Genomic DNA, 16,308 nt, shown 5'->3' with positions numbered 1-16,308 from the left:
GTGTTTTTATCAGAGCAACAGAAAAGCAAACTAGAGAAAGGGCTTTCTACAATTCTGGAAATAGTCTATATTTTCACCTCATAGGGTAGTAAATACCCTATGATTATTTTACTTTTAAAAAATAAGTTGATGCACTTGACATATTTGTTTAGAGGCACTTCTCCCAGTTTAAAAGAGCTATAGTGGCTGCCTAAATATCTTTGACTTATTGATTAGCATTTGATTGATTGGTTCAGCAAATATAGTTCTTTGCACATCCAACAAAGGATGTAGTTCCATTAGGTAAATCAGTCAATATATCATCGTAAGAAAAAAGAATGGTGTGCATTATGGTCTTCAGTCAATAACAATTAGGAAAATGGATGTAAGCATGCTTTTAAACAAAAATGTCCAGTATAATGAGTGAATTGGAGGAATGGAGTTCCCTCCATTCTCTTCTTCCACTGGATGTTCCTTGTGCCACCCAGCCCCGAACTGGTATACTGTGGTGGTTTATACTGGTTTTCAACTTGATACAATGTAGAATCACTTTGGAGACAAGTGATACCTGTCAGAGATTGCTTAGATTAGATTCATTGTGGCAGAAAGATCAACCCTAAAGGTGGGCAGCGCCATCCCCAGGACTATGCTGTCTACACTAAGGCTGGGTATATGGATTAGGGGAGGGAAGCAGAGAAGGGAGGGCTGTGGAACAAGAGGAAAAGACATCTGCAGACCCATTTCCCTGGCGTGGGTGGACTCCTTCCTTCACTCTTCACCTGTTATCTGCCCAGCCCTCCGGTGGCTATAAAGATGTGCAAGCTAACACACGGATCACAAGTGTGATGCTCTTCCTTTTCATGAGGAAAGGACAGGACAGCCAGGAGGTTGATGGTGACGTGACACTTCTTCTAATAGCTGACTTTTAAGCTGATTCCAGTAGGCAGTCAAGAAAAGTATTGCAGGTAGAGAAGTAAGCATGTGCAAATTCTCAAGGCAGCAGGACAAGTCTTGTATTCCAAGAGCAGGCAAGGCCAGGAACTAGAGCCAGGTCAGGAGGGAGGAGGGCAGTGTAGGCATGTGAAAAGTACATGGAAACTTGCAGGGGAAAGGACCTTGGGAACCACAGGCCAAGCTCAAAAGGTGGTATCCTATCAGTGCAATGGGAAACAAGCACAGGTGCATTATAAGATTGAAATTTTAAGTGACCTTCCACTGCTGGAGAATAGATGGGAAGAAAGCAAGACAGACCCAGGAGAACCTGGATTAAAAGGATTTACAGGAGGAAGCCATGCATTGAAGAGAGTTACCTGTGGGTTGAACAAGATAGGGATGGGGGTGGGGAAGAGGATGGAAAGTGCTGTGAAAGCAGGAGAGGTGCTGTAGAAAGCAGCTCTGCAGGACTGTTCCTGTGAAAGCCATGGAGCTGGAAGGATAATTTAAGAGTTTTCTGCCACAAGCAGATAATGAATAACGATGCCCTTTGTACAGTCAGGGAAGATCAAAGAAAAGGTGGATGGGATGGATGGAGCTATGATGAGAGGGAGGGGTTCATAGGAAGAATCACTAAAGGAGAAGAGTAGAATGGCCACATCAGAGCCAGGGGTCCCATTTTTTTTTATCTCTGTCACTCTGGTCTTCAGTACTTAGAGTGAAGAAAATCCCCAAGAATAAAATCATCAATCTCTATCTATCTATCTATCTATCTATCTATCTATCTATCTATCTATCTATCGATCGATCTATCTTATCTACCTACCTACCTAATCTATCTATTATCTGCCTCCTATGCCCCTTCCCTCTCCCAATCAATCTCAACAACCCTTTTCCTCCCCACTGGCTATACTGATGAAGAACATCCAGATGTTGGCAAGGCTAAGCCAACTGCCTTTCAGCTTATCCTTCCTGTTCATTTTTCAGGATCATCCAGATGTGCTGACTGTGCAACTGCAGCTGGAGAGCCAAGAACTGATCCTCAGCCTGGAAAGGAATGAGTAAGTCAAGGTCATTCTTGGTTACAGAGTGGCAGAGAAAGTTAGGGCAATGTCCACTAAAAACTGCTCTATCTTTTATATCACCATCAGGATGTATCCAATCTCACCAGCTTGCTCCAGTGTAATAAGCTTCATATTATGCTTTTATTCAAAAATTTAACTCTTCAATGGAGAAATTACAAATTCCCAGAAAATAGTAGATTGGGTTTCGTCGTCGTCATTGTTGTTGTTGTTGTTTATTTGTTTGTTCTTTCTTTCTGAGTGAATAGGTATGTTATGTTTCATGCGTGGCTTCTCAGGGGAAATGGTGTCTCCTTTACCCACGGCACTCCCACAAGAACCACAGCTGCAAAGGACTTCTCTCATCTATTTAATTCTTACTTTAGCTAATGAGGCCTTTCAGTGAGCAGCCTGCATTTAAAAGATTAACTCTATTTGTCAGGTCCCACCTGGTGTAAAGCAGCACTTTTCCCTTTGCAGGAGAACCAGCTCCTCTCCCTCACTCTGAAGAACGAGGGTGCTCTTGCTGTGGGGTTGGGGGCTGAGGGAGGAAGGAAAACAACCACCAGGCACATGCAGTTGCAGAAACCAGAATGGACCTCCATATGAGCAAACCATGCCCTTCATTGTATCAGAGCTTGCATTTGTGGCACTGAGACAGTCAGATGGAAGAGCCACCCATCCTGACATGTAGTGTCTAAGGCCACAAAGTGTTGTGTATAAAAAATGGAACAGCCTGCTCCCTGGGATCTGCAACCTGCCACTTGGTATTTTTTTCTTACATGCCTAGCCTTCACCAGTGAGTGGATCAAAGGCTTGAAGAACAGTAAAGAAATGGCACGTTTTACCTTTTTCTTGTATCCTGATGTTAGAGATTTGGGCACATGGGTTGAATACTCAAGAGTTCTGAACAGAATATTATTTTGCTTTTATGTGGTTGTCTTCAGAAAGTAAACATTTTAGAAGACCTTTCTAGATAATGTAATTGGTGTGTATAAGTATGCAGGTATAGGCACCCACCTGGGCATACCAATGTGTATTTACATATGTGAGGCTTTCTCCACTGTGTTTTTTTTTTTTTTTAAGACAGGATCTGAGCCTGAAGCTAAACACTAAGTTTTCCCACAATTATTTTACATGGACAAAAATAGAGGGGCTGGAGAGATTGCTCAGTGGCTGTAGTTCTTGTGATAGAAACATGATGACTTAAATTCTGATTCCCCAGCACCTACATAAAAGCAACTGGGAAATTCACCTTTTTTTTTTTTTGAAAATATCTCCATGGAGGTAACTAGGGGATATGGTTCTCTGTGGGCTCAGGTGTTTAAACACTTGCTTCTCAAATGGTAGCGCTGCTTTGGAAGGCTGTAAAGCCTTTAAAGGGTGGGACCTCTCTAGAGAGGTCCCTAGTTGTAGACTCTGAGACTTCACAACCTGTCTCACTTGTCCGCTTGCTCCTCCTGTGTGTGGGTGCAGTGTGACCAGCAACCTCACACTCCTAGCACCATGCTGTTACCATGATGGACCATGTTTTCAAACTGTAAATCAAAGTCAACCTTCTTTCCTGAGGATGTTTCTTGTCAAATGTTGGTCTAGATGCTCTTTGAAAGACACAGAAAAACAAACAATCAAAAATCTCATAAAAACATCCGTGGGGTCACATGTCCTCTATGGGTTCTTCTGATTGGCAGCAGGGCTTAGAGATTTCTGTCCAGGCACATGGTCTGAGCATTTGCCCATTGGAGGAACATGTTGCCCAGTACAGGGGAGGCTGTGATCCTGAATTTGCAGATGGTCTTAGAGTTGCAGGTAGAAGAGTGGAAAGATCTTATGAGATCCCTTTCTGTTTTCACTACAAAACATCTGTACCACAACAGAGAACAGAAGACCATAGGGAGAAATGAAAACAAAGAATAACAACTAAATAAACCAACGGACAAACCCTGGGTGACAGAGCAAGTACAAAGGTGGATTCTTGCCTTATAAACATGGCTTTGCTTTGGATGTCCCTATTTGACACAGCAGTCTTTGTACAACCCTGCGCCATTGCTTCAGTTAGCATCATTATTGACATGCCCTTCCATAGAAAATGCTGTCTTGGCCCCATCTGGTTCTCCAGGTTTGTAAAGTGGCTTAATTGCTCTGTTCATGGCTCCCTCTGGAAGTGATTTGCCCTCTGTTACTGAAGATAGTATAATGCATGCTGACAACCAGACAAAGGATAATTTGTGTGGAAAATCATCTCAAAGGTGCCCTAATTTATTCCTGTCCAATCCTTTAGGCCTTCCCCAAAATAACCTCAGAATTAGAAAAGTTAGAAACATGAAATGCTTTTTTTCTCAATTTCTTCCTTTCTTTCCTCCTAATCTCTTTGTCTATATTTTTAGAGTATGTAGATTATGGGACTGGAGAGACGATCCAGAGGTTAAAAGCACTTGGTGCGGGACGTGGGTTCTGTTCCCGGCACTAACATGACAGCTGATAACTGTCTGTTACCCCAATTCCAGGGGAATCAGTGCCCTCTTTTAGCCTTTGTTGGCTCTGCACTCCCAAGGTGCACTGACATGCATGCAGCCAAAGCACCCATACTCATAAAATAAGAATAAATGAATCTTTTTGTTAAGTATCTGGAATATCTATCTGGGCACAGTGGTGAAGTTGTAATCTCAGCACTTTGGAGGCTGAGGCAAAAGATTCACCACGAGTTCAAGGCTACAGTGGGCTTGAAAGGGAAGTTTTAGACCAGCCCTGGCAAAAAAAACAAAAACAAAAAACAAAAACAACAGAACAAAGCAAAACCTTAATAAAAATTATAATAATGAATTTAAATTTAAAAGCCAGAGTGAATACACAGTTACCCCTCTGAGATACTGTGGCTTTGGTTTACTATCCAGTTGTACTGATTTTAATTTTGCAGTGCTGTTAATCAAACGCAGGGTCTCGTGTTCACTGACTAAATACTCCCCTCTCAGCTTTTCCTTGGTCCCCACCTGGGCCAATTTTAAAGATCACAGTCTGTTAAAAGTAATGTTTTCATAATTCAGACGTTCTGGTATTGCTCTTTTAATGATGTTTTTGCCCAAATATTCAGTGTAACCTTTTAAAAAGAAGATTATATGTCTATTAAAAATGAAGCAATGAATATGCACAGCTTTGTGAATGTACAGTTTTGTGAGGAAGGTAAAGTTGTTATGATTCTCCTCAGCTGTAAGACACAAAAGGTAATTAATCATGCACCTTTTAATTAAATTTTAATTTCCATAGCCTTTGGCCCAGGAGATCCAATTTAGAAAGTTTAGTCAAATGAAGCTGTAAGAAATGAGAACAGATCATTTAAATATTTAACACCCAGGACAGTAGAAGACCTGACCAATCAGATAGCCAGGCTGTTACAGCTAGGAATTAGCCCCAGGTTCAAAGTCCTTCACTGCTGAGGCTCTTTCTCAAAATTAAATTGGAAGAAGATGAATAAAATGATGAAGAACTTTACTGATACAAAAGAAATTCCATTATGTACCCAATGTAAATATCATGTTAAGAAATTGTCTAGCCAGACGGTGGTGAGGCATACCTTTAATCCCAGCACTTGGGAGGCAGAGGCAGGTGGATTTCTGAGTTCAAGGCCAACCTGGTCTACAAAGTTGAGTGCCAGGACAGCTAAGGCTATACAGAGAAACCCTGTCTTGAAAAAAACCAAAAAGAAAAAAAAAAAAGAAGAAATTGTCTACATGGCCTTCAGTTTTAATTTTAAAATAGTATGTATGCTACATAGCTCTGAATAGAGGGACTATAAAAGAAGGCTTTATTGTTTTACAATAAGAAAATATCATGTTATAGGTTAGGAAGGAACTTTATTTTAAAAGTATGAAAACTAGGAATGTTTCAAAAGAGGAAGGATGGCATGTGCCCAAGCCATTAAAGGACGACATACAGCACAGGACCATTTTTCAAAAGACCTTTGAACAGCCTCAAGCAACTCCCAGAGAGCAAAAATTGGCTACTTTTTGAGCAACAAACCCCTGGATATCTTGAGATCTGTTATAATTTAAAACATGCTCAGCAATTAAAACTGAACTAAGAGTGGCCCTGGCCCCTTCCATCACAAGAAGTGTCATCTAGTCTGATGCTGGCAGAGCTCCCTCATTATCCTCCTCAAACCCCTGCCTGACAAGACAGCTCTTCACAGAGCAGAGCTGGATTCTTATGAAATACTTGTTTCAGGGGATCTGTTTGATTCGCCTTCTAGCATCCCTAATTTGTGCAAAGATCTGCTGGTGGCTTAAAATATGTGTTTGTGTAACCATAATTGAATGTTTAAAGAAACATTAAGTTTCCCTGGAGCAGCATCTATCAGGACGTTGCCGTCTGTCTATGGGACAGCAGGGACCAGATTTTAGCTGCTGAAACGCCCCTGCATCCCTATAGATTCCCCAGCCATTCCTCAGTGTTGCAGAAACTGCATCTTTGATCAAAATGCTTTATGGGACATGCTGGCCAGCTTAGACATCCATTTTATGTTCTTCTTTTTTTTTCTTTTAAAGTGAGAGCACTAGACCCCATTCAACACATCTCTCCTCCCCAGGGAGCCTTTGGTTTGCAAGTCCTGTTCCACCACTGCTCAAAGGTGGTTGCTGTGGGAAATCCATGAAAAACTAAATTTATACTTGGGGACTCTCTGAGCACAAAGAATGTCACTATTGATTTTTATCCTACCTGGAACAATTCCAGACATCTCTAAAAGGCAAGTCTAATTAGCACTTTGCTCCAGAACAATAGCAGAGTGGGTGTTTAAACATTGTTCCATGGTGGGTATAAATATCTAGGAGGGTGTTTGTTTAAATTTGGGGGATTATAACATAATAACATTTCTCCCATCCCTTTCCTCCCTCCAGACTTTCCCATATATGCCTCCTCACTCTCCCGCTCTCCTTCAAATCCACAGCCTTTTTTAAATTAATTGTTCTCTCTCTCTCTCTCTCTCTCTCTCTCTCTCTCTCTCTCTCTCTCTCTCTCTCTCGTGTGTGTGTGTGTGTGTGTGTGTGTGAGTGAGTGTCCCTAAGTATACCTTGCTCAGTCTATAAAAATTTTTGCATATATGTTTTCAGGGCTGACCGTTTGGTACTGGACAATCATTAGGTGTGCCCTTTCTTCGCTGAGGAAGTCCACCTCTCCCACTCCCAGCTTTCTTCAGTTGTCTATAGCTTTTAGTGTAGTGTGGAGGCCTCATGGGCTTCATTCACTTTGGCATCTCCATTGGTGCCACCCTTGTTCAGCTCTCATTTGGCGGCTATGTTGGTGAAACTTTATGTGTAGTTTCTGATCTTACAAAGAGGGTCAATCTCACAGCAAACTCCCTGATCATTTCACTCTTAGAATCTTCCCATGCCTTCTTCAGCAATCTTCCCTGAGCCTTAGGTATGGGAATTGTTTTGTAGACGCATCTATTGGGACTGGGACTGGGATCCACGACTCTGCATTTTGATGGTTGTGGCTTTCTATAGCCATCTCATGTTACAAAGAGAAGTTTCCTTGATGCGGGATGAAGATGACACTTATCTGTGGGTGTAAGGAGACATGTTTATAGATTGTTGTTAGGGGTTATGCTGGTTTAGTAAAACAGTGGTTATAAAGCCTTCTACAATATCCTTGACCTCACCAGGACTGAGTAGTTGGCTAGGCTTGTAACACCAGGCAGGCTTTCCCTCTTGTTGAGTGGATCTGAAGTCCAGTTAGAGAGTGATTGGTTACCACCTAGGTGTGTGTATCACAACCGCACCTTTAGGGTTATCACAACACACTGGATGTTTATAGGCATCGTTATAGGTCACTCCATAGGTGTCATGGATGTGTAGGACTGTTGGTTGCTTCACGACTTTGGAAGCTTACATGGTACCTTCTGTTACCATGCAAACTAATCCTTAGGGAAGGTCGGCCCCCACTCAGGGGTCTCTGGGCATTGTTTCTAGAGGGCACGGTGCCTTTAGCAATAGGTACTTACTTTCCACTTCTTGGGGATAACCAAAGGCAACAGTAGCAGGCTGGATGTTTGGAGAGTCTCTTGGACAGCCAGGACCAATAACTCAAATGAGGGCTTCTTATGTCTGCTGAGGTTTTTGTTAGGTTGACTTTGGCTCTTGGAAGGAGTACCATCAGTTCAGATGAAAAAAGTTCATTAAAATAATGTATGTGTATCCATATATAGCATTGTGTGTATTTTTTAGGTAAATAGTTAAAAGTATAATTGCTTTTGGCTTTTTTTATTTTATTAATAATTTTTATTTTATTTATAAGGGTGTTCATTTTAGATCATTCCCCAGGCTACATCATACAAATGGGAGAAGTATGGCTAGTGTGGAGATTGCATTTAGCAGATTAAGACTTGGCTACGTGACCATGTAGAGGGTGTTGGACCATCATTTATGCTGACCTAGATTATGATGGGCAGCTAGAGAAGCTACTGCTAGTTGCCTTGGGGGCAACGCATGCATTTATCCTCACCCTGGCCCGTGGTTTTGGCAGTCATTGCTATAAAGACATAATAGGGTGTCCAAATCACATCTCCTGACAGCGCAAAGCTGAGGGGATAAGCGTGCCTGACACATCAGGATCTGGATTACAGAGATTTTTACACTTTGGATCAATGGGCCAAAACTAACAAGATGAGATTAAATAGAGATAAATGTAAAGTCCTGTGCTTGAGTTAACAGTGAAAAAAAAAGAGCACAAAACTGTAAGTTCAGGAAAATTGGCCAGTAATCTTGTGAATGAGACTGCTGACTCAACAGGAACCTTCAAGGCTGCATGGCTGCTGACAAGGGTGATTGCCACAGAGCATGTGGAAGGTAGAAGCAAGCCCTAGACTAGGGAGGTCACTTTTCTTTCCTATAGTGTCCCTGGTCAGGCCACATCCACACCCTATATCCTTTACAGTCCTACATGGCATCTAAGAGCCAATGGATCCTGCATTTGTGTTCACACTGTTGATCAGTGGTTCTTTTCTCCCTACCAGGCAGGAATGACCTAAGGTCAGAGGGAGGGTAGTAATGTCCCGCCACCATCTTCCGCACAGCCTGCTGATCATAGGCACCAAGTAAACCCTTACAATACGAGTGAATGATGGAACCTGAACAGCCTGCAGCCATAAGACATGAGTCACTAGGAGGTTGACAACATGTCCTACAGGGTATAGAAAATTATTTCAGGAGAGGCGCTTTGAAACCCAGCTGTTGTTTAAACTGCTTGCAAGCTGCTTAAGGTCTGCCCCAATTTCTTGGTCTGTAGAGTGGGCTCAAGGTCTGTGAACATCAGTGTTGAAAAATTACTGCTCATGTTATCTCTGATGCTCAGTATAAATGGTTTCAGTGTGGTTTCCCTGCCATGCCTATGATTCTCATTATTTTATCACACTGGCTTCTTTCTGTACTCTGCTTTAGACTTTGTAGATGAATGAAAAATGGTTTAGATTTGTTCTCTTCCCAAAGGTCAGGTAATGGCCATACATCTCAGTTCTGACCAGATCTGGATTAACAGCAGTCATCCTTTGGATTCTTGTTTCAAGAAAGATTATAACTTCATGGTCTTGATAGTCTCAACCACTGCAGTTATAAAACCTTTGTGTGTGGATTATTCACCTTTTCTCAGAGAAATGCCACCCCCCCCCCCCGTAGCATCATGAGCTCTAAATTTCCTTGTTGATTCTAAGTACTGGCTAAATGAAGAACAAAACTCCCTAGATCCATGGCTCCACCTCTCTCCTTCCTTTATCCTGTTGATAAATCCTCATTAGCATTTTGTTAATACGTTGTTGATATATGTTCATTCACTTACTTTTCTCATCATTTACCCATAAATACTTGATTGACACCTGACATGACCTATATGGCATTGGAGATGATAGAACGATCTGACATGATGAAGGGCCTTAGAGATAGAACAGTGAATGAGGTAAAGGCCTGGCTTTTTACAGACAACCCAAGGAGCCTAACACTAGACAGACCATGGCAAAAGCAGTAGACAAAAATCAGTTTTGCTTGTACCCAAGGAAGCACGGCATGGGACACCATCCTGGCCTTGAGACTAAAGCAGTTGTATAATTGAATGTCATTGAAGATATATAAATAAGCATGAAGCAGGTAAAGTGGGCAGACAATAGAAAGTTCAAGAGAGAAGGAAAGGCAATGCAAAGGTCCAGAGTAATGAGGAAGGGGCAATCCAGAGACAATGTTCTTACTGGGCTAGTGAGCCGATGATACAGAAAGAGGCAGGATACCTAAGCCATGAAGGGTCTTCTGCTCATGTGAGGACCTAGAATTTTCTCATGGTGGGACACCAGGAAAGAAAGGCCTGTGAACAGGACCATGACTTGATATGGATCAACTAATTCTGGCTGTATAAGAAGATGGCATTGGAGGATATGAAGAGTGAGTGTGACTGTTCTTATACAGGGAAAGAATATGAACCAAATGATTGTTCAAGGACAGAAGATTGTTGGAAAACATTTTTTGAGGCAGATGGACTGAACTTGAGGAACATTTGAGCAGTTGGGGTGATGGGACTGAAGACCCCAGGAATGGATGATTCTGACACAGGAAGAGCTAGGGGTGCTCCTTTAATTAGATTAAGAGCCCCCCAAAACATACTGAGAAGTTCTGCCTGGAGTGGTGATCAGAGACAAAACTGTGGATTATGGCTGGCACAGTCTTATAAGATACCTGAGCTGCATTGAACCTAGTGCTAAGATGGCCCATGGAAGGTGATGGTGAGGTGAACAAGGCTTTTCTTTGGAATTTCTGAATTTATGCAGCTGACAGTGTAGAGTAATACAAACCTAAAGTGGGTAGAACTCAAGCAGGGGGCAGCTATTATAATCAAAGGCAATGCCTACTTCATTCAGCTTCTAAGCCAGTGCCTATATAACAGAGACCCCAGACATGCAGGCTTCCTCCAACACCTCTTCCACGTTCCTCTTAGTCCACACCTACCCACACAGTCGGTACCCCTCTACAAGAAGCTCAGGAAGGCCCTCTTCCCTGAATGAAACTCAGGAGATTGTTTCTAGTCCACTAGCATTAACCCTAAGCCAAGTGTTTAACGAACACAAGGAGCATGGCCATCCTCACAGATAGTTCTGTTGTTCGGAGCTTGGACTAGCAGGAAAATATCCACCTATAATGGGCTTCTAGTCTGAAGTTCCTGATGTAGTTGGTACATTTTCCAGTTGCCCTAGTGAACGTTGTCTCCTATGAGGTTAGACTACATCTGTTCAGCTCACTCTACCTTGTGCCTCAGAGAATAGGAGGCTCTAGAGGGCCACTGGAACACATTGCCATGGATGGCTGTAGGGCCAGGAGATATTTCTGTGAGCATGGGAGTCAGCTATGAATTGACACAAGCTATACCAATTTGAACCATCTTCTAACTAGACCAAACTCGTCAGATTTTGCTAGCAGTTTCTCAGTGTTAACATTTAAGAGCATTTTAATTGGGCTAAATTTTATTTCCTGATATGAGCTGAATTCCTTTGAGTCTTTTTATGTGAAGTTGTGCAGACAGACACTGGAAAAGGTCAGAATACAATTTTTAGAATGTTTTGTTCACCAATCTAACTTAACATGTAAGTGTCTAGGTGAGTTAAGATCAACCTTGTCTGAACAGTGTCTCTTCTTGTTGCAACCAGGGAGTGTAGCATCCTTAATCGGGTTCCATAGGAAATGAAGACCTACAAAGGATGCTTGAAGATGAAGTAGAGAAGTAGATCTCCATATCCACTTTCCTTACTTTAGTCCCTCAGCTCTTGGACCACACACAGGTCAAAGGTTTGCCAATGAGAATCCTGTAGGGTGGATCTCTAGCTCCACCTCAGAAGCTACATCCCAAATAAATGGGAATAGTAGTCTTCTCTGGGTGATCTCTGGCCACTGAGGGGAGCCAGTGCAGTCTGTGGATGTCACTGTACTGGCCCTGGCCCTGAAGCATGGCTGGGTAGTGGTACAGGTGCTGCATGAGCTGGCTGGCTTCTGGCTAGCATCTTCTTGACTTTTTCCTGGTTTTCATTTCCTTTACAGAACAACCATGGCACTTCCTGTCATGGGTGTCACTAAGATTCATCAGCCACTTAAGACACCAAAATTAATATTCAGGAGAGCTTGGAGCCTTAGTGTAGTTTTAATAAGTTTGACTCAGCAAGTTCTCAGACTGCCGTGGGAGAGCACAAGGGTAGATGATTCTGTTCAGAAATATTAACTTCGAAGTCATTATCCTGAATGGAATTGGAGCCCTTGCCTGTTATTGGCCAGTGTTTCATTGTGTGCTTTGAATAACCTGAACTTGGCAATTGGATACAGCTGTTTACTTGATTCCTTCTCAGGCTCTCTCACTGATGCTGCCAGTTCCTACTTCATCAGTGATGTAAAAAGCTCTGATGTCATTAATCACCAATAGATTAGTTTTTATCACTAGAAAGTCTTCATGGTATGACTGTGTTTTGCCAGGGGCTTAAGAAGGTGTTAGCACACTGATGTTTATAGCCATATTAGTCACAGTAGACAAAGGGGAAAACAACTTACATGATCATCAGCAGAGTGGATAAACAGCATGTAGTTATAGATCCCCAAAAGGGGTTTATTTGTTTTTTTCTGACTTAAGAAAAAAATGTCACTCTGACACAGGCTGGAGCAGACATGGACCTTGAATCTGTTGAGTTAAGCAAAATAAGCCAGGGACAAAAGACAACCAAGAGTGTGAGTTCACTTATATGCATGTCCTCGTTTCTTCTCTGTTGATGTGATGAAACATGCTGACCAAAAGCAACTTAGGGAAGAAATAATTTATTTTAGGTTATACTGACAGATCACAGTCAATGATAGCCAGGAAGCCAAGGCAGGAACTTGAAGCAGGGCCACGTCAAATCCACAGCTACATCAACCTCAGCCATTTTCTTACCAAATACCTTCAGCGTTTACCGTCTCTGAACTTTTACATTTAAGCTCATTTTAATTGAGCTAAATTTTTTTGAGAGAGAAAGGAATATACCCATATTGCTTGGTTCTATTCCATACAGTATAGCCTCTGACTAAGGAACCAGTGGCCGGTTGTCTTTCACTCCAGTTGCCGTGCCTTCTCTACCATGATGGAGCAGCCTCCTTAAGCTGAGCCAAAAATAAACCCTCCCTTCCTTAAGTTATCTTGTAAAGTATTTTATTCCTGTAATGACAGAAGTAACTAATGCAGGATTGTATATTTATATCAGTAGAATAGATAGAATGTTAAGAGGTTGGTTAAAACATTAAAAATTAAAATTTTACCTCAGAGCTACAGAAATATATTTAAACTTTCTCTAAATTTTGGATCAAGTGTATTGGCTTAATGATCAAGACTTGATTCCATTGCCGCTTCTGTTCTAGTTATTTTTTCTATTGTTGGGTAGGGACAGCATTACCAAGGCAACTTCTAAGAGAAAGCATTTAATTGGGGGCTTGCTTACAGTTTCAGAGAGTGAGTCCATGACCAAAAATTGGCAGGCAGCATAGCAGCGGGTAGGCAGGCAGGGCACTGTAGCTAAACACTTTCATTCTGATCCATAAACAGGAGGCAGAAAGAGAAACTGGGCCTGGCAAGGACTTTTTAAACTTCCCCACCCCCAGTGACATGCTTCCTCCAACAAGGACACACCTTCTAGTCCTTCCTAAACAGTTTCACAAACAGAGAACCAAACATTCAATTATCTGAGCATATGGGGGCCATTCTCATTCAGATCACCACACTCTCCATTCTATAAGCACTTTATTCAAAAGCTTTGTGCTTTTATACTAGACCATAAAATAATCTTTATATTTAGAAAATTAGTCATTTCTTCAAATGTCCACTTTCCTCTACGGCCATTCTGAATAGCTCTAGAAACTTTGAGTACCAGAATTCACTCTCATCTCTCTGGAAGAATGTGTGGCTTGGCTAAATAAGCAGACACATACTGATCACTCAGAGAACCAAGGGGGATGTATCACATTTAAGTATGGAAACCAATTAAATGACTCCTGAGTGAGCCCATGTTCTCCTTCGGGTGTATTTTATAGTAAACCAGGGAACCTTAAGCTTCAAGCTTCCTCCCTGGAAACATGGGGACAATTGGCTACATCCCTGAAGTCAGACCTGTCTGGAAAAATTTCAGTCTAGGAAAAAAAGCATGCTACAGGAATGTTCTTGTTCAACAGTCATATAAGTGGAATCCCCAGGCTGTGGAGAGGATGCAGGGTAGGCAGCCCCCCAAGCAAGACAAAGTCCCTCAGCTGGATGCATAGATAGATGGTCGTGGGTGAAGACTGAGGGCCTTCATGGCCCATTCAGTGGTGAAACCTTGTCCTTCTGGAGACTGTTGAATAAAACAAGATGATGATGGTGAGCACAAGGCTTGGGTACCTCCAGGATGCTCATTCTGTTCTTAAAGCACATGACTGAGGAGTGCTATGGACTTTAGGGTTCGTTTCTCCACACTCGCATGCTTGTCCTATGAGTCACAAGGATAAAACTCCAGTTTGGGATAACAAAGCTTAACAAGGTTTTTGTTCACAAAAGACCAATTCTGTTGTCTTTGAGCATGTCCGTCTTTCCTTCCCTGCTGACTTTTATCAATAAGAATCCAGATGAACATTCAGAGGACATTTCTGTTGGATAGAGTATTAAGTAAAATACTTTTTGCTGCCAAATACAAGAGTTGCTGAATATTTTTGATGGGTTGACATCTTTTCTTCTCTAATTTTTGGCAAGGAAATTTTATAGAAGGAGATTATGGGAAAAAAACACAAATAGGATATAAAGAGTGGGAATTTATAGAGTATATTTGTAACTTCAATATTTACATGCCATACATCAAATATACTTATAATCTGTATGTATCCTGTATTATATACATTGCATTATATTGGACTATAATCTATATTATAATATGTAACACATATTTTCTTCATTGTCTTAAAGGTATATAGTAACGAACAAGTTATAGCTAGAAAAATAAAGTTCATTCTACATCCCCAATGACTTCGATGGAGCTTAAGATAAGGTCTTACTGTGTAGCCGTAGCCTAGGCTGGATTTCAGCCAGTGGTGATCTTCTTCTTTCAGTCTTCTGACTGAGCCACGTATGGTGGTACATGCCTGGGTGCTGGGATAACAGGTGTGAGCCACTACTCCTGATTTTCCATGACTGCTAGCACTCTAGTGGGCAGTGTGAACCCAGGAGAATGGTTCCTAAAACTGAGGTGCATTAAAATCTCATGCAGTAGCCAACACCAGGCAATTAATACCCTGATGATTAAGAATCACATGAGTGAGATGTTCAATCACAAGGATAGGCCACATGTGGTGAAACCATGTTTCCATAAAGAGGCACATGAGTAACAATTGTAGTAAACTCACTCCTCCTGCCCCACCTGGGAGGAGCATGAAAACACATTCCAAGAATCATTTTTGTGTTTTGAAGAAACTGAGATCATAAGACTCTTGTTTCCTTGGAGTGTTTTCACAAGTCCTCAGAATTCTCACATGACTCCAGTTTTTGGACTGTGTTCTGACACACGAGTTTTCAAAAAGTTCTAAATAAAATAAAATTACTATTAACATAAAAAAAAGTTCTATAGGTGTTAGGGAAATAGCTAAGTCAGGAAATGACTTACTATACAATAAGTCAGGAAATGACTTACTATACAAGCATAAGGATGAGAGTTTGATCCCCAGAACCCAGAGAGAAAAAAAAGCCATGTATGGTGGTACATGTATGCAATCCCATTGCTGGGGAGGCAGAGACAGGCCAGTCCCTGGGGCTCTAGTCTAGCTGGCCACCTAACCCACTTGGTGAACTCCAGGCAAATAGAAACATGTTTTTTTTTTAAAAAAAGGCAAAAACAGAACAACAACAACAAAAATAAAACATGGATAATGCCTGGGAAATGACACACTAGTGATTGTCCACTGACCTAAACACATACACACACACACACACCAAAAATTAGAGTGGTGTAAATTTACCTAATAAAAAAACTGACAGGTTTTTACTTAGAAACAGATATTAGAATACAGAAGTTGAGATGACCTAAACATCAATTCTTTCCAACATCTAGAGACTGAGTATTAAAACATTATCAGTCTGGGGCTGGAGAGATGGCTCAGCAGTTAAGAACACTGACTGCTCTTCCACAAGTCCTCAGTTCAAATTCTCAGCAACCACACGGTGCCTCACAACCATCTCTATTGGGATCTGATGCCCTCTTCTGGTGTGTGTGAAGACAGCTACAGTGTATTCATATACATAAAATAAATAAATATAACAAACAAACAAAAACCAT

The 16,308-nt window shown here is 41.6% G+C and overlaps 1 protein-coding gene across 1 annotated transcript in view; it reads left to right on the top strand.

The window, feature by feature from the left end:
* The window catches only part of Adam12 (ADAM metallopeptidase domain 12), a 335,037-nt gene that overhangs the window by 85,198 nt on the left and 233,531 nt on the right, over positions 1–16,308 (top strand). Inside the window, exon 3 of the mRNA XM_031388629.1 lies at positions 1,900–1,973. Within this exon, the coding sequence (XP_031244489.1) occupies positions 1,900–1,973 (74 nt within the window). The remainder of the gene's footprint in view (positions 1–1,899; positions 1,974–16,308) is intronic.

Source organism: Mastomys coucha, unplaced genomic scaffold (genome assembly GCF_008632895.1).
Source record: "Mastomys coucha isolate ucsf_1 unplaced genomic scaffold, UCSF_Mcou_1 pScaffold21, whole genome shotgun sequence".
NCBI lineage: Eukaryota > Metazoa > Chordata > Mammalia > Rodentia > Muridae > Mastomys > Mastomys coucha.
The sequence above is the reverse complement of the archived record's forward strand: the minus strand, read 5'-3'. Positions and strand labels throughout refer to the sequence as shown.